We start from the raw sequence: 19,838 nt of genomic DNA, 5'->3' as shown, positions 1-19,838 counted from the left end.
ATATATATATATATATATATATATATATATATATATATATATATATATAACATACAGTGAGTATAATATAAGTAACGCTATTTTATTTATATATATAGTATTTATATCACATACAAATACACATATTTGCCCTCTGAACGGAGATCGAGTGAATATATATTGACAAGCGAGTCGGAAAACGGGGAGAAGCAAATAACAAAGTTTTCCTACGTTTAGTCCGAAAGCAACGTCTTCCTCACGGACAATGAAATACATACACAACGACAAAAACGCACATCAAGAGTTACAGGTCTAAAACAATAAATATTTACATATTGGTTGAGAACACAAAACCTATCCAAGATAATTGAAAGGTCTAAACTAAAAGAGAAGAAACAAAACAACAAGAAATATATAGATGTCATGGAACAGATCTAATATTAATAAACAAAAGAAAAGACAAACTAGAGCTGATACAGCATATTAGTTTAATAGCGTTATGTTGTTAAGAATGATTTAGTTATCTACATATGTGCGATGGTATGGTCTTTCATATATCGGCATCCGCAACGGTGCATTATTATCTTTTAGTTTTAAAGCCCTAATGCCACAGGCCTAGTAGTTAGGAGAATTTGTTCTTGAAAGGCCTAACTGACGTGCACTATTGTTCTTGTCCGTTTTGTATGTTTACAATATATTTGGAAATCAGCAACAGCTGGGTTTGTCTTCATCTAACGTTTGTCCTTCAGAACATTCCACTTCCACGGATGATCACCGATATTCGGGTCTTATTTTTTATCTAAGATATGCTTTTTCTTCTCAGTCCCGCTTAATAAATGCTGTGTTGCCTCTCTTCCTTCCCTTTCGAATCAACATATACGCCACATTCGAATTTTGTTGTTATTAGATTAGCCCCTAATGGAATTCTTTTTGGAAATCCCGTGGAAAATAACGGAATGACGAGCGACTTCAGTGACATTTTGGTAATATCAAGAAACGGTTTATGTAAGATAGCATATATAAGAAATTATTTTATTCTTTCCAAACATTAGTTAGAATGGAGCAATGACGAAATATATGAAAACAGCAGCATGGGGCTATAAATTCCAGAGAATTAACATTTACAATATATGTATGTATGTATGTATGTATGTATGTACCACGTTCCAATGGTACGTCAGCACATTAGTGTATACATGGCTCGGAATCAAAGTAACATTTTAAAAGTTCAAAATTTATCAAGCTGGAATTTGTTTACAAAAAACTTGAAATAATACAACTCTTGGGAGATAAAACTTTGCAAACCCACCCCCAAGGGGTATAGAAAGATAAACCCTTTCAGTGGCATGTGGGCACAATAGTTTCTATATGATCCGAATGAAGCAAACAGGTCTGATTAATTGCTGTGTTTTTTCCAGTTCTTGCAATTGTTCTGAAACTTTCTACAATCTTTATGTTACATTGGCAAGAAGTCATGGATCTTTCATATTGTGTGTTGCTTTTTTGGCTTTGTTTGCCTTTTTGTGCTTTTGTTGTTTTGTTTTTAACGTCTGCCATTAAAGTCACTACTGTATGATAGAAATAAATGTGTTTCTGCCACAAAATCTGATCATTATTTTTGTATTCTACGCAAAAGCAACGGAGAGGTGTTGAAAGTTTCTTTATAGACATAAATTATAAATCCCAATGGAATATTAAATATAAAACATTATGTTCAAGATTCGCCTCAAAATAAACTAAATAAATCTAACTGTCCCGACAGAGATTTCAAAAGTAACAGAATAATTCAACCAATGATTTTTAAGTCATTTTAATCCTCCATGGGTAGTTGTGATTACCACAACATAACATGTACGTTTGGTCGAAGAACATGACTAACATGTTTAAATGCAGTATATATGTTACTTACCACTAAAAGTTCCTTTGAAGAAATGAAAATATGATCTTGACAGATTCAATTGCTGATTTATTTAATACAGAAGCAAGATGTTTGCTTACCAAATACAAGGCGTAAGAGATTTTGCAAAATGTGCTATAAATAATATCCACCTGTAAATCCTCTTTTACATATTCGTTGGCGCTAACAAGTGTGATACAATAGATTCTACGTATATAATTTTAAATTATGATCAGCTTTATTTCAGATTTTATAGAGAGAAAAATATTAAAAAGTGCCAAATTTACCTTGCTCAGAACGTGTGAAACTAATTTACCTTAAGCAAGTACAAACAGCATATAAATTGAGAAAACGTTCGACAATGGAACTATTTAAGTCTTTTCAAAAGTTAACTTCACTTGAGAACTCCAAAATCTGCGACAAGGAATGTCATACATTTATAAGAGTCAAAGGGTAAAGCAAATGTCGATCAGCTGATTCAGTATGCTTTTCTTACTGAGTGAATTTATAGTAGTGCCAATAATGAGGGAAACTTCCACAATAAATAAAGCAACAAGAACGATGTCACCAGCACACAGCAAGTACGTCACCATGACTATATATGTGCTCGGGCGGTGACGGCTATGATGCTGACTTAGTGGTAGCAGTGCTCGGGCGGTGACGGCTATGATGCTGACTTAGTGGTAGCACAAGTGGCTGAGGAGGTAATGGTGTTTGGAGTTTTTTTGTTGTTGCAAAAAGTAGCTGTATGCTGCTAGCTGTTATTGTTCCGGTCAAATGGTATTAGTACATTTACTTCACGATCTGGAGACTCGTTAGTAGTAGTGACATGGAATAAAGTAGAGGAAAGGTTCAAGAGGAGAACATAAATCATAAAAGGTAGGATATTAAATGAATAAATTATGTTATAACATGATAACACGACGTATGACTTTGGTTAATACGAAATTTGGCATCTTTCGAATATTATATTTAAAACCTTTATAATCATTTACACATGCATGTATATCACATCTGCTCGTCCATGGGGAGTATTAATTGAATAATGTACGAATTGTGTTCCCTGTCAATAATTTGAAAAAGAAGTATTTCATGTACAGTTAAATGACATCAAACAGTTATAAATATTTGTATATATATATAGATCAACACGTTCTACATCAACACAATGACACCCCTTGTGAAACCTTGAAACTTGAATATGAAATATCAAAGTGTTGTTTAAGCGGTAATGCAAATATTACTGCAGTACTTATTGTTGACAAGCACGCGTCACTTCCCACATCATGCATACAAGCTTGAATCTGCAGCAGCAATTCATCAAATACTATTGCATAATAATGTTCAGTTGTTTAAAAACAAACCTTGTCTGCAAATATCGTATTAGTTTATCAGTCAGTTATTTGAGTATTTCATCTAAGTCCAACGTGCCAGTAAACATTGTTTGCCTTAGAATATTTCGTAAAAGGAAACATTTAACATAAACATTGCTTGTTTGCATTGTATGACATTATGCACGGAACATAAGTTACATCAAATGATGCATTTCTTTAAAAAAAAATCCTGACCTATCTTAAACTTATAACATAAATAGTGCGGATAAAGTAGTGTTGCCCTATGCTACCTTAAGATGTCATGGAAACATTTTTAGTCTGATGATGAAGGCCTAAAACTGTTAAATTTATCGTTATCGTTTACCTTTCCTAACATAATTCTTATGTAGAAAATGATGCAAGGATTTACTTTATTTCTGTGCCATTTTGAAATATAATTTTGGAAATTCAGAGCTTTTCAACTGTCCTCTTACCATCAAGCCATATTTCATGATTGATATGCTTATAAATAAAATGTTCCAAATCAGAACTTTGCACCTTTTCGCCAATGTATGTAGTCGAATCTACAGATAAATAATAATTAATTATAATAATTATCTTATTAAATATCAGAATTGTGTGTCTACGTCTTGTACATTCCAAACAAATATATCAAATTCTCATTATCTAAGGTTTTAATGTCAGCCACTTTACTTCTAACTTTAATGGATATATTTAGTTGTAAGTTTACAACAAAAATTGGCCACTTGTAACTTGTGAAATAAAGTTGTTAATAACGTTATGAGAAAAGGTTAATGAGGACATTTATTTATCTGTCTCTTTTTTTATATTGACAGACCTATGCCATTCCTATTCTAAGACAAAAATGCCCTTTACACTCTTCACCATATTGTTGTTTCAGGCCTAAGCAACTTTAAAAATAAAAGTTAATTTCTTTAAATTTAGTATCTCTTAGAAAACATTTCCGGACTACTCATTTAAAAACACCATCGACTCCCTAGACCACACTATAATTTCATGGCAGGGCCGAATGACAATACAAAAGTATTTGTTTATAACAAAATAGATCTCCACCTATTATTTAGAGACTTTCAATGTTTAAAACCACTCACCGTTTGAATGTTTGCCTGTTTCTTTAGATTTTATAACAAGTACGCGGAATGTACCGTAATATAGTGATCTTTTTGCTAATCTAGTTGTCTGATTTTTCATTTTAGTGAAGCTTTGTAACATTATGTATGTTATGCTTATTTGCAAGTCATTTTGAAGAAAGCTGTGGTTCAGAAATGACAGCCCAAGCCTCAAAACCCTAACCCCTTATTCCAAGAGATATCAGTTCAGTACAACAAACTTGGTAAAATGAGTAAATAATTAGATCAAAGCATTTTATAACACTTGTATGGAAAGAAAACATCTTTTGAAATGCCATCAAACTTCTACGACATCTTGAATGGCACACCCCATCAACAAGAAGGAACCGCAATGATCTCGTTCCAAACAACGAGATGCACATAGTATAGAGACAAATATCTCCGACGTATGCACTTAATTGCTGTTTGTAATACTAGGCAATATTATATTTATATATACTCTTAATTAAGATCCGAATCTAAATTTGAAACCCTGAGACAACTGAAGCAAGAACTTTATATCGGCTTTTCTAAACGCAGATTGGAGGAGAAATCAACAAGTTTTGTGTGAATCTTATTATAAGTGAAGTAGCTCGCTGATAAACTATCATTTTTCATCGGCTTCAACAAGCGCAGGTCATGAGGAGAGCTCACCAGTTTCATTAGTTTGAGAAGCAACACATTAATTGTATTACCAGCATGATCATTAATTATACGCACTACGTGAAGCTTCAATATAAGTTTGAGCTAAAACACGCTTATTGTACTACCAGCATGATTGTTAATTCTAAATATCATATAAAGAGTCAATGAAAGACTTATTCTGGATATACTGAATCGAGAGCAATTCTTCTTCAGATGGGTAGGTGTCCGACTGCTGCTGTATAGTAAATACATTGTTCAACGTTTGATATTAAGATATGATTCATTTATTTGTTTAGGGTGGGTCCAATGCTTGCTTCCTTGGGGAGTGATTGATATATTGGTTTGTTGTGTTTTGCTTCAATGTTTTTCGTTCTCTTTTGTTGTTTGTGAAGGTTGGTGGTTGAAGTGTTTGTTTTCTCTGACAGTGTATATCCAAACTACTTTCATAAAATAGTGTCATCTATAGAGAGATATTTTCTTGGCTATATAGTCTACTGTAATATGCCCTCAGGGCCCACTCTCATAAACGTCTCATATTACGCAAATCAATTTTATGGTGAAAAGCTCCTTCTTTTTAAATTATTTTCAAAAGACCAGTTAACTTTCAATGTGTGCCTGAAGCAAATTCCTCAGTGACTAGTCATCGCAAAACTATCCTTTCATGTCATGTATGAAACGTTTAACCTGAATAGTACTCAAATAGAGAAGTTGTATCGACGTTAGACCAGGTTAAAAATACTTCGAAGCCTTAATTACGTCGACTAACATTATTTTATATTTTTAGACAGGTACTTGTTCTTATGCTACAGAAGACATATTCAGTCTATTAAATTATTAAATTACATATGAGCGTTCTTCTTTGAGATATCCTTCTCGAAACATCTTCTATGTAAAAAGAGTTTTTTAATTGCCATCAATTTTTCCGATAATTCATCTCACCCAGGAATGTACAAATTTATAGGTTTGATGCTAACAATGCATTCTATGATTATTTTTATTATTCGTACGTTCCTTTAGTTTTCATCAATATGCTTCAAATGACACATAGCAGTTTCTGACCCATGGTCATAAACTGCGATTGATGATGATATTATTATCATCATCATTATTATTATTATTATTATTATTATTATTATTTTTAATCAGGTGACAAAACTTGTTTGGGCAATGGGCGATATCGTAATGTGGATTTCGAATCGCACTTCCTTTCAAGAACACCTCATGAGGAAATTAATGACGTCATCACGCGATATGGGGCAAACTGTAGTTTCCTAAATCTGAATATATTTCTAAGTAGTTTGCTGATCCTTTTGGCATTGTTAATTGTTATTTAATAAATCAAGCGTTTTCGTTATTTGATCTTATTTTATTAATAAATTTTGTGTTTTCATCATGTGATGGCATTAATATTTAATACATCAGCAGTTTTCGTCATGTGATGGCGTTATTATTAAATAAACCAAGCGTTTTCATCATGTCATGAAACAGAATGGTAAATTTGTAGTCATTTCAAATGAAATTCATTAAACTTGTCGAATAACTTCAATATTTTCTCGCTATTATGGTCAAGATTTAAATTAATGATGATATTTTATATATTTCTTGTCAGAAAAGCACTCATAAAAGATCTTATCTGTATGCAGGGATATGAATTTTTTTAAAACTAATGGATGGATTTGATCTGCGTTTACAAATGAAGTTTGTCATTATATATCAGTGAATTTATATGAAATATTGTTGTATACTAAGGATGCTGGGTGGTTCATTATTAGTGGTATTAGCAATAGCATGCAATAGCGTATTAGGAAACAATTGGCGGGGATTGAGAATTACAGAAATGTAAAAGTGAGCGTCCAATCGGAAATGCGAGCTGAGTTAAAACAAATATTTATATGCTTATAAAGTGTTATAACACTAAGATTTCTTCGTGTCTTTTTTGTACGTGAGTATTATTGCTCAACCATATATTGAAGATACTGATTAATAATTTGACTACATTTAAGAGACGTTTGGTAGATTTGCCTCAGACATCGTTTAAAGCTATAATAAATCATCATCAGATCATTGTACCGTCGTCTCCATTTTGCCTTGAAAGGTGGTGGTTTAGTTTTTAGGCATAGGCATATAATTTCCCTTTTGAATTTGCATTTTGAATTTCATCATAAAAGTTACGCGTTTTGCGTTTTTTTAAGATTGTAAAGTGGATAGCGTCAACGCTCTTGTTACATCTCTCTCATGAAGTTATGATATATGTGTCTAAAACGCCAGCAATACAAGCAACTAATGCAACGTGTAGTTTGAAAGTCTCATTAAACTGATAAACTGTCTGCAGCAAATCGTTTACAAATATATGACACCAAAATAGTATCGATTGTACATTCACTAAAACTTAAGCTGTAACCAGCTCGTGAGAATACCCATGCAAAATTAACAGATATTGTATGATGACGCAATACTGGTTTAGATTGTTTGCGATGACGATGGATTTCCAAAACAAAGTTATAACCTACAGTTGCTAGGGGTTACCATTGTGAAAGATGGGCAGATCAAATGGAAGAATTATTATGATGATATTTCCCTTCGTGTTAATATCATAACATGTCAATTCTATTGGAAATTATAACTTGATCTATATTCCAATGTATTTGATCGTTTCTTAAGATACTTCTAATAAATCTGCTTGCAACAATTTAAATGACCTACTAACAGGCCAATGAAAGGAAGAAGGTCAATCGTTAATGAGAAAGAGTCTTTATTTAAGTTTACGTACATTGTAAAGATGCAATGATCAAAATATTTCACCTTTCCTGTATCTACTTAACACACCCCAGTGGGAAAAAATTGAAGAGGATTTACTCGGATTTCTGCATCTAAATGCCTCTGGATAATCATCATTGTCTAAATATAACTTGAGTCATGTTAGAAGTCGTATGTTGTCTTCTGTTTGGTGTCCTCAACCGAATACAAATGACAATTAATTTTCATTTTTACACGAATCGGATAAAAAACATTTACTGTCTGTTTAAATCGAGAACGTTTTTTCACAGAAAGAGATTGCAACATTCAAAATGCATTTTTAAAATAAGAATAATGGCGCATAAAGAGATTGCACTGAAAGGTCAAGATATTGATCAATGGGAACCTTGAAAACTAAGCGTCCCCAAAACATTGTTATTCGTGATCGCAAAGTTACAATGAATTGATTCATGCTCTGTGGTCAAGGAACAGAAAGAGAAATGTTTGATCTGGTGAAGTAAATATATGCTTGATATAATTATTTTCTCGTTTCTAATGCAATAACACGCGTGTCTTATATATATATATATATATATATATATATATATATATATATATATATATATATATATATATATATATATATATATAAGCAGAATATTGTCTTTAAGAATATATACTGTGGATATCTCACTCAGCGTTTCAATAACAGTTTGCCTTTAGAAAAACTATTTCTCCATTCTCGGAATTACATTATTAATTTGTAGATGTCTTCCGGAACCATATTATTGGTTGCCTCATGGTGTAAGTCACATAGCACACCCACTTGATCATGTCCACCATTTGGACACCACACTGTGTCTTGGGCGTCAGAGCCACATTTGACGGACTGAGGAAATGCGTCTATTTCTTTTGCATCGTATTTAAAGGATAACTCTAGATTACACATTTCGTCAAAGAATCCTAATCTATGAAAAGAAAGACAAACTGGCATTATTCTCATTAAATCAAATTATTTTCTGAAGTATAAGCTGGTGAAAATGTTTATTGAATAATTTAAATCTTAACATTGCCATCAAAAGCGAAACTTCTTCTGTAATCCAAACAAGGAAAAATATATTCGGAACCTTCTAAAACCTAATGGTCCAAAAGAAACTAATAATCTCCAAACCGTAGTCAAACTAATTGGCTTCTTCCACAGCTAACCTAGAATTCGATGGCTTAACAATTTATAAAATTTTATTCATGACAAAAATAACAAGTACAAATACAAAGGCGGATCTTTATATGAATTTAATCAATCAAAGACGAACATGTTTTAAGATATATTGATATTTGTCTTTCATGGATCGTATTTAAATAGTAATAATGCCTGACCGAAATCATTAAACTTTTCCAGAGGATTATTAAATACATTGAAAGAGCTTTCAATGGTCAACTTACCCGAACTCAATCTTGCTCGGCCCTGTGTTTCTGTATGAACATCTAGCAGCCTACAAAATAATAATAATAATAATAAGAAGAAGAAGAAGAAGAAGAAGAAGAACAACAACAACAACATCAACAACAAAATTAAACATACATTCGTTAATATAAATTGAAGCCAAAACTCTAACATACAACGTCACTAGAAGGGACCATATGCATGCTGACAATGACTTTAGGACTTCAGGACAAAGGAAGTAACCTAATCGCATGAGAACTAATGACAAATCATAATACTACCAAAACATTAAATAACAAAACAAATAGATAAAACTACGTTTCATTTTAAATAAAAGTTTAATGGTCCCTGTCGGAGTGCTTTAAAATATCTGAATATTTTTCATATAGTAAGCAAAATATGTAAATTAATGTAAAGGTACAGCCAAGTTCACGTAAGTCTCATCTCGTTCCTCTTGAATATTTTAATACTCTTTTCACAAAGAAATAGGAGTAATTTTGGACTTTTGATGTTATGCATAAAATACTATCTCCAGATACTAGATCACCTCGGTAAGATTGTCCTGACAACAATGCAAGTACTCCGTCGGTTTTATAGTTTATCTCATACTGGAAGAGTCAATACCTTCAGTAATGACAGGTGGAGCTTTAACTTCAATCGTCGCCTTACAAATTTGAAAGAGGTTCTATAATTTCTTTAAAAGTGTTCATAGCGCCAATCCTGAAGATTATTTACGAGCTCTACTCTATTCCAGTCGATTAATTGACTGTTCCCGCGTGGACATTAAATGCATTAATATACAACAGATTATGTGCACACTTACTGTATCAAAAAGCCTGTGTTGTTTATAAAATCTATGGTATTCTTTCAATAACATGTACTGATGGATTGTGTATACCTAACGCAATATGTTCAGTATTTTCCATGGTTTATTTTAAATGGCCAATGTTTACCCAAGTTTTAGTTCAGGCGACTGCAACTAAGTTTCATAATACATACCCGTGTCAACGTTACCTATCATATCATAAGTGTTTGAAAATCACATTTAAACATTATATACCATATGTGAAGAACATGATGGTTGTAAGCCAAATTATTCACCATCATTCATATGTGCACATTGGTTTTAATCTCCGTTATTCAAACATTAATTAATTCTTGTATGATACAGTACATTTCTATCAATGATGTATTATATTGGCCATGTGCTTTTTTCCTAAGGTAAATGAATAAAAGTATGTCCTGTACTTTATCAAATTTATGAAGTTTAAGTGATTTTTTTCTTCAAATAAATATATATAAGTCCGTGCAATGTATACTGATGCTTCCACAGCAGTTGGTACTGTGTCTCACAAAATTAATTTAAATTAGGTAAATTGCAATCCTGTGGCGCGACCGGAAATATTCTTAATTCTGTTTCCTTGTATTTGTGCGACGGATCTCAAAATAGTTGCTTTAAATGGTCATGGTTCAGATTGATACGAGGTCACTTCTGTGGAGCCGCAATATTTATTTTAGGTCCCACATTAGTGTTATTGTATATACTTAATTTATCTTTGTTTTTCGAGATTCAGGACCTTCATTTTATTCGCCGATGACGGAACGTTGTACAAATCTACAGGACTGATTAGCGATTGTGAGCGATTGAAACCTGAGTGAAACATCTGGCTGTATGACCGACCAGTACCGTCGGTTTTAATATCGATTTAAGGTCACTCTATAAAAAGCTACCAAATATTGGATTTCTATATGCGCACTTGCAAGCACTTCGTAGTGTTATGTATATTATGTATTTTATGCTTAGATCGTCCCAGAAGATTTAATAGGAACTGCAAATAGGTGTTTGCAATCATTAATAATAATAATAATAATGTTTCTAGTTTGGGGTACTTTTACATTGGATGGGTGGGTCAGATGTGTTGTTAGAAAAAATTAATTATTTCTCATTTGATAAGTCGGTCAGGTGAGTTCGTTTGCGACGTGGGTTAATCTGAAATGGCACATAGCGACTAGGAGAAAATGGTAATTCAGAGCCGTATGCTTATATATAAAGAGATAGACCTGGACAATTAATGTAATACCCATTTTATATGTTCTTGTTTTACATCTGTATGTGGATGTATTTAATGTTGTGCTTAGATATCATTTGAGAGGAAAGATTTGTTTGGATAATGCACTAGAATCATGATGTGCTCATTTACTCTGTATTAACTTATTATTCTGGAATTGTAACGAATTATTCATTCAAAGACATTTTGGACAATGCCGTATTATTACATCAACATTGTTGATACATTTACACATTCGAGGGCCTGGAATTCTTTCGTAACACTCGATTTTCTAGGTCTTTTGTAGAACCTTTCAGGATTATTTTGGATTTAATTCAAAACACTGTAATTTCTTTTAATTTTCCTATTTTAATTTAGAGAATTAAATTAATTACATTTTGCAAAGGTAGTTGGTTTTGCTTCATTATGTTACTTAGTTTATAACCTTACAGTCGTAACAGTAGATATCAGTCATGTTTGCTTTTGTATCTTGTTTATGTTGTGGACTTGAATTCTGTTCTGAAATTCGCTTTCTTACCAATCTCTTTTGATCCAATAACTGGCACGGTTGAAATAACGTTCTCGATTTTACCAATAACTCTTGCGAGCTCCTTTCAAGACTTCTAAATTGACCACCCTTATAGCGTATGTAGAAGATTATCTATTTATTTTTTGTGTGTGTTTCCTTTTAAGTTTTTACATAGTCCTTTTAACTGTTCGTTTTATAGTTATTCTAATAGACTACAATAATCCAAAACGATATCATAGACACACAACTCTTGTAATGTATAAATATTCGTTCGTACATTAGAAAAAATAGTCTTTCAAGAACAAAGCTAGTCAAAACAAACTTTTGAAAGAAATGCTTCATGATTTCTGATTGAAAAATATCATGTTTTTATTTGATGTTATTTGTACGTGTAGTAATGCATAATGTGGATGTCTTTAGAGATAAACAAATAAATCCATGTATTTGTGTATAATTAAGTAGGCCGTAATAACTCTTTGTACTTAGCAAGTCTCACTCCTTATATGACATATATGGGTATTTCGTCTGTATTCTGATATCAGCGAAGTTCAAATATCAGATTTCTCGATGAAGAATATTGGATCATTTTCTTTTTTTTTTCTATATATAAAAGGTTTTGGAATAACTATGTATCTTCTTATAGGATGATGACCTGCACCACAACTACTTTGTTTATGTCCGAAAAGAGAAAAGGTACATCCTATCAATTTGAAATCAATAATTTCGTCAGATGATTATTTTTCTTTGATATCGATTATAATTTGAAAGGACAATGTTCATCTGGTAGCTAAGATGGTAATTTATCCACATTTAAATTTTGGCTATTTTATTTCTACTGGTAAGTAGTTGGAGATACTTTAAAAAATAAAATACAAAACATTCATTTCCTAGATGTCATGTCCCCTATGTATCAAATAACTCGTTTGATATTATATTACTTATCTGAAATCAACTCTCAGTTTTCTTCATCAAAACTTACCAAAATGTCACCAGGTCTAATCTCAATATGGCGTCCCTCAATCTGGACTGTGTCCTGCAAAGTGACAGATAGCAATAGATTTTATTTTCTCTCCTTTAACTCTCGAAATCTGGTCTTCTTGATGTAAAAGCGTACCGATGTGTCTACCAATCAGTGACATAAATTTACAATATATTCATTAAGTGCAATTAAAAATTAGTGATGATAATGATTTCATTTCAAAGTAATTACTCCCAATCCGACTTTTCAGAGATAGAATGAAAATTAAATTTAGTTAGATTAGCATCAATTTTCAATAAGTAAAGATTCCACTTTCGTAACAAAAGTCAGCAACAACTTCTATTTACATTGGAATAGCTGAGAATATGTACGTCACAACATTCGACAGCAAGGAACAGATATTAAAGACAGCACACAAATGATTCCCATTATTCTATGTACGAACGTGACTGTGATTTTGATTACAATTATTCTTTGTACGAATGTGATCGTAATTCCCATTATTCTTTGTACAAATGTTATCATGATTCTTTGTATGAATATGATCTTAATTTCCACTATTCTTTGAAAGAAGTTTTCGTAATTCTCATTATTGTTTTTATGAATATGATCGTTACAACAACCATAACTTACGTGATTTTTTCCTTTGGGTTTGTCCATCGAAAGTAATATTTTGGTGTTGTTTCTTACAATATATCCCTCTATTAGTTGACCTGAACAATTCAAGTAAAGATTACATATTGTGGAATACGATATACGTTCTTTTTTACTTCCTTCTAATTGTGAAATATGGTAGTAATAGAAACACATGCTATGTTTCTCTTATATGATATCACTGTATGAAAGCAATGGTTTGACGTTACGTACATCATTTTAAAATTGAATTTGTCCATGATTTGTGTTTATATATATATATATATATATATATATATATATATATATATATATATATATATATATATATATATATATATATGAGAGACCTTTATGTGTGTGTGTGTGTGTGTGTGAGTGTGTTTGTGTTTTATCCAACTACTGGGCCGCATTACACTTTATGAAATATTAATCTTATGGCAAGTAATAGGGTTTTTCTAGAGGCAATGAATCCAGAGTGATCTCATTCGTGATACAATGTGTGTGTTAACTTTTCACTTGTAACTCAATTGCAATTTTGACAAGATTCATTATGGATCATGTGCAACTAATTTCAATACGAACTACTTAAACCTTATGATGGAGGTATACTTTCGGTACAAGGTAGAAAAAGTGAACTCAGATTATAGTGAAGTATGACTCACCTCATTCTCTCTTTAAGGTTGTCCATATTTTCTAAAGCAATCATTTGGATAACATATACGAATGCAAACATGACTTGTTGATAATAACAAAGAAGAAAATATAGTTTTCTGCAACAGGTAATTTGATATTTATGCATCACAATGTAAACATATACACGGTAAACGATCATGTATGTAAATGTTAACTCCATCATTGTATATCTGCATGTAGTGAACAAACGAAGGGGAATGAAGACCCTGTTGAGCTTGACATTGCATCTGATAATGTGCAAACATTTGAAGATGTATTAAATATTCCACTTACCATAATTGTGTGCATGAGCGAAATACTCATACAAATTGACCGGAATGCTTTCCCACTTGCAAATTATTTCTGCCTTGAAATCTTAAAATACAGAAGTTTGAATTATCATATTGTACGTCAGATGAAAATAAGATTTATCTTAACAGAAGGTGAAACCATTTTAAAAGGTTCAGTTTTATAACTCAAAATACCAATCTTCTAATGTATTTCGAGAAACCAAAACTTAATTAGCCTTTTTTTTATAATAGTATGACAGTAGAATATACCTATGAGAAGTGTTTTGATCTCCACCACGAAAGTAGTACGAATATTTAGCGTATCATATAACCATTATTCGACCGTCAGTGCCATTACGTTTTACTTTTATCTGTTTTTCAAACATGAGGAGTTGGTGTTTCATACAATATTTCTGGTTTCTAATTATCCAGCAAATTGACTGAAGATTACAAAACAATGACTTCAAGTCAATCTTTTAAAGTATGAACAATGCCAATTTTTTAAAAATTTGTTTTGTAGTTGTTTCTACGATATAAATGTTCGATAATTAATCCTGAAACACGAAAACAAGAATCAAGAAGCAACCAAGCAATTCAGCATTTATCATTTGGGTCTCGATACTCAATGCTTTATGCAAGTCATGGATATCTATGTAATTATATTAAAAGCATAAGGATGTGTTCTGCATTTAATATCGTGACGTTATAAACAAGAACTTTGCTCATTTATGACGTAATAACTTCTTACCTTCTGAAAAAGCCGGGATATATCCAGAGGAGTATAAAATTACTTTTTGATAGGAATAATTTCGGCTGAAATATTGATGAGATACAAAAGAAGTAGAAAATACATTTAGTAGTTATCGTGTAGAAACTGAATTATTATATGTGTCTAGAGGAGTATTCGTTGCTACTATTTCACAAACATCTTTCTTTATCTTAATTTTACTGTGCGAAAACGGATATAATTGATGTGTGAAAACGAATTTAATTTATTTGCGAAAACGGATATAATTGATGTGCTAAAATGGATATAACTGATGTGGCAAAATGGATATAATTGCGTCCGAAAACGGATCCATCTTTATAAATGTAATGGGTTCTATTTCCATCAATACGCATTCATCATAGGAAAGAAACCAAAACAAATTTAAATTATCGGTATGTATATAAATAAGATACATTTTCTAATAATAAAAGTATCGCAGGCAAAACATCATGTCTGTCAAAAACATGAAAGTATCACATTTTTTTAAACTTGCGTTGACTGATTAGAACAATATTCAGATTTTGTTATTCTTATTTATGATTACAATACTATCGAGATATTTTCTGAAGTGATTTAATATATTTTATTACAATGCTTTAGATGAATATGTACCTCTCTTCGGTCAAGAAAAGTGTTACATTTGTTGGGTTGTTTTTCAAAGCATCGGGGTCTGCAAAATAAAAGGAAACAAAGGAACCTGCTTCTAAAAGCTGCACAAGAGTGTTACTGTTGATATTCTAGAGAATGAAATAAAAAAAGTATTTAGAACTTGACTAATTTAAATTCTAAAAAGGAGATTTTCAACTCACATTCTCATAATCCTGAAATTACTTCAAAATGTGAAACTTGAAAGTCAAAACTGAATTCGACTAAAATCAAAAGATTTGTTATTTACAATTTACTTGTGATAATTACAAAAACCCAGCTACTTTCATTAAACACTCTTCTTGATTAAAGTGTATCATGCGTTTTCCAAATTTACTTTGAACGTTCATGACTGGTTCCGTCAACATATTTTATATGGGACTTTTAATTGACAGGAACCAGACATTCGCAGTCATTACACATCTTATGTATTTCACCTGGTACTGCTTCTTTGAAATGTGTCTGAATGACTACGTAGTTCAGTTTAACATCCTTTCCTAACTGGATACCGACATCTGTAAATGAAAATCATACGCATAGAATGTTTAGCTTAAACAACTATCGTGATATACATAATTTTTCCAACAATAAACACTCAAATGCGGGAAAACACTGAAGTATAGTTAACGCTGTCGCTTTAAAGGATGTTAGCTTTAACAAAAATTTAGTTCATTTAGGTTATATCGGCACATGATAATGATAACAAATTGTTAATATTCTTTTTAAGAACGCGTAATTTAAATGTTCTTGATATTCATAAAGCACATAAACATCAGTAGTAGTGTCAAAATAACAACCTCACAGGAAGATGTGTTGGTTTTACTTGGTTAATGCTCTATATTTTCGAAGAACTGAAAACATTATAGATAAACAATTGTGATTATAAGAAGATGTGAATAAATAGCATGGTACCTACCTTCGGGGAATACTGTCTCACTGTGGTTTTGTGATCCCCCATCCCAGCTTCCAAACACAGCGGACCTTCCTGAGCAAATGTGACCATGGCCCATCTTGCAATCCCTACATACAAAAGCTAAAAGATGAAGACTTACGTAGTTTACAATGAAAATACGACTCATGTTAAAGTCCATCGTTATTGAGGAATAATTCAACTGAATAAGTTTTCAATACCTGCAATCTTCTTGGGTGGTAGTATTCGAACAAGTTTGCTTGGGTGATAAATTTTTAGAACAAATGGCCCAGGTTACTGTTATAACAATCAGACAATTAAAGAACCATCGTAGAACTTGGCTCTTTTTTCCTAGGTATTGGACAGCTTTATCCCGGCATATAATGATCCAAACGTGCAGTTCATAAAGCGTACATGGCTACAATCATTTCCCACCCTGGTAAGCAGCACATCCATTCTAAGTTTTAGTTTTCTACGGGCAACTAAATCTCCATCAGCTGTAAATATTAAATATAACTGATTCTAAAATAGTGTATGCTACATATCTAAACAGGTATTTTGTATGTCTTTACTTTAATAGTCATGTATGTGTGATAGAAACAAATGTGCTTACCACACTGTCTGATTAGTTTCGTATTCTTCGCACAAAGCAAGGGAAACGTGATGAGTTATTTCTTTGACTACATCAATTTTAAAACCCACTGGAATCAGAAATTAAAAAGAGTATTCGTACGATTAAAAACCAAATTAGACAAATCTTAATATTTTGACAGAGATTTTCATGGTTAGAGAAAACATTAAACTCTTGAAGTTTTTAGGCTTATTTAAATCATAGTTAATTTTGGTTACAACAGCAGAAACGTTCGTTTGACCGTAAATTATCAGCTAAATCGCTCCATACAAACTGTGCAATGTTTCTCACTTATAATGTTCATTTTTCTTCACTTGATCGAAAACATTTCTAATTGTAGACAATCAGATAAGAATCTTAAAACAAGATGCACAAATGTTGTTGACCATTTTGTTGTTGTTATTCTTTAGCGGGTTTGTGTTGGTTTTGTTGTTGTTGTTTCTTTTAAATTTCTTTAGTCAGACCCTGCTTGGAATTGTGGCAGATTAGATAATAACCTTCTGCTTGACAACACGATTAAGAGCTAATTAATGCAATAAGACATATGCGCATGTAGAATGTTTTATTACTATGGATATTTAATAAAAAATTTGTAACAAAATATAAAAAGCTGATGATTCTACATCGCTCAGAACATGTGGGACTAAGAGTGCTCAAATAAATATGAACATCAAATAAAGTGACAATAGTTTCAATATTTTGAAAATGCAATTCTTTTTTAACGTTAACTTACCTACAGTTGAGAACTCTAGTTCCGTAACAGGTACTGCCATACATATGTACGAGTCAGGCTGATAAATGACGAAAAACAAATTTCAACAAATGGTTAACTATACCAATACAGAATCAGTGAAGTATCATTAAATTCGGCGATTGCGACAGCAGCTATTAACAACAACAAATATAAGAAATAAATTATTGTATGTGTGGCGTAGATAGGCATGGTAGTGTTGTCTTGGCTATTGGTTTAATGGCAGTGCTAATGGCAGAGGACGTAATGGTGGGTGTTGTTTCTTGTCGTAAAATTAAGAGTGATTGTTCTAGCTGATAGGTTATTGCCATGATAAGATGGTGCTAGTATTTTTGTGTAACATTAGAGACATAATAGAGTAACAGTGGTTAAAGAAATCAGAAATAAGATGTGACAGCAGCGTGTGAAATAGAAATTTTAGACTCATTTACATCCCCAGATTAGCAACAATATAATCAGAAACATCTCGAGCGACAGCATTGATCTTTATGTTATATTATTACTATTGTTTATAAATATGTTGATATTAACTTATAACTTCCAACGCTCAACGGACAAGAAAAAAGGTTTAAAGCTTAAAACAATTAACAAAAGCATTTATTTCATAGTTATATAGTATTCATAAACATTTCTAAAATAAAATCACAATGGGACGATTTGAATAGTGTTTGTAATCAAGCCATTATTATTTTATGGATCTAATAAATGCAGCACACAAGCATGTTATATAACCATGCTGATATTGGCGAAATATGATTTAAGCAAAATTGTTTGTCTCGCTTAATTCTATGGTTTTGAAATTACCAGTAATTTAGACTTACCTTATCGAGTTGGATTTTAGGCATTTCGATTAGTGTTCTTCTGGTGACTTCAGAAGTTACTTTAATCGGAATACATTGTATACATGTATAATGTATTAGAAGTAGTATCAGTAATATCCGCTGACACGATCTGACTTTCACTGCCAACCATTCCATGTTTTCTTTACTAGCGAATGTGAGAAAGATGTCCATTTTCACCTTTATATAGATTCCATAGCGTCAGCGCACCGTGTGAAGATCGTCAACATGAATATGACAAATTTGTTGTGGTTGCATTGTGTTGAACTAGAGTTAGGTCACCATAACAATGCACGTCAGTACAAGTTAAAGACTACCAGAGATTGTATCAAACACACGAGCATTTTGATACATTAAGTTCGCTCAGAATCTTTTTCGCATGAATAAATTTAATATATATGTTGTGTCATTGGTAATATAATAAAATGCAAACGTGTAGATCTTGTAAATAAACTTCAGTATTGAAACAATAAATACTTTAAAATACACTATTGAACATATTTCAAATTTGTGAAGCGACTATTAAAGTTACAGATCCACCTTTAATTGCTGAAGGTATTTATTCTTCATGCATGTAGTAGACAAACAAAACTAAAAGCAGTTTAGTCTGTCTAAGGTTGATGCACATTGAAATCAGGTAAATAAACATATCCTGTTAGTACCCCATGGTCACATTCTGAAATTTTATCGAAGGAAATATCCGCCGGGAGATATACTGTTGCAATAAATAACTTTCTTTGTAGAAAGTTTATTTCAATTCACATATCCAAAATGTGTTTCAAGGTCAAGCCTTTTTCATAAGCTGTGACAGTTTTTTTCCTAACAAACAAATAGCCATCATATTTCTTTTTGTTAGAACATCTTGAATCTGAATATTGTCATCATAATGGATTTTATTATTGAATACGTAATTATGTAACCAGGTGTTTTCTTGACACTTATACAGTCGTTTCATAGGAGCAAAGAATTGCAGA

The 19,838-nt window shown here is 31.9% G+C and overlaps 1 protein-coding gene across 1 annotated transcript; it reads right to left on the bottom strand.

Moving 5' to 3' along the window:
- Positions 1-7,720: 7,720 nt before the first annotated feature.
- On the bottom strand, positions 7,721-19,240 carry LOC149786383 (putative peptidylglycine alpha-hydroxylating monooxygenase 1). Its single transcript, XM_089976803.1, has 12 exons — positions 18,847-19,240; positions 18,008-18,065; positions 17,257-17,344; positions 16,650-16,753; positions 16,171-16,248; positions 15,701-15,758; positions 15,068-15,132; positions 14,324-14,404; positions 13,355-13,434; positions 12,722-12,775; positions 9,165-9,214; positions 7,721-8,689 (listed from the first exon to the last, which is right to left on the bottom strand). Exons 1-12 carry the CDS (start codon positions 19,036-19,038, stop codon positions 8,470-8,472), a joined length of 1,128 nt encoding a protein of 375 aa, XP_089832929.1. The 5' UTR covers positions 19,039-19,240; the 3' UTR covers positions 7,721-8,469.
- Positions 19,241-19,838: the final 598 nt, after the last annotated feature.

Source organism: Sinohyriopsis cumingii, chromosome 12 (genome assembly GCF_028554795.1).
Source record: "Sinohyriopsis cumingii isolate HCF-2022 chromosome 12, ASM2855479v2, whole genome shotgun sequence".
NCBI lineage: Eukaryota > Metazoa > Mollusca > Bivalvia > Unionida > Unionidae > Sinohyriopsis > Sinohyriopsis cumingii.
This window is presented reverse-complemented; position numbering and strand designations above follow the sequence as displayed.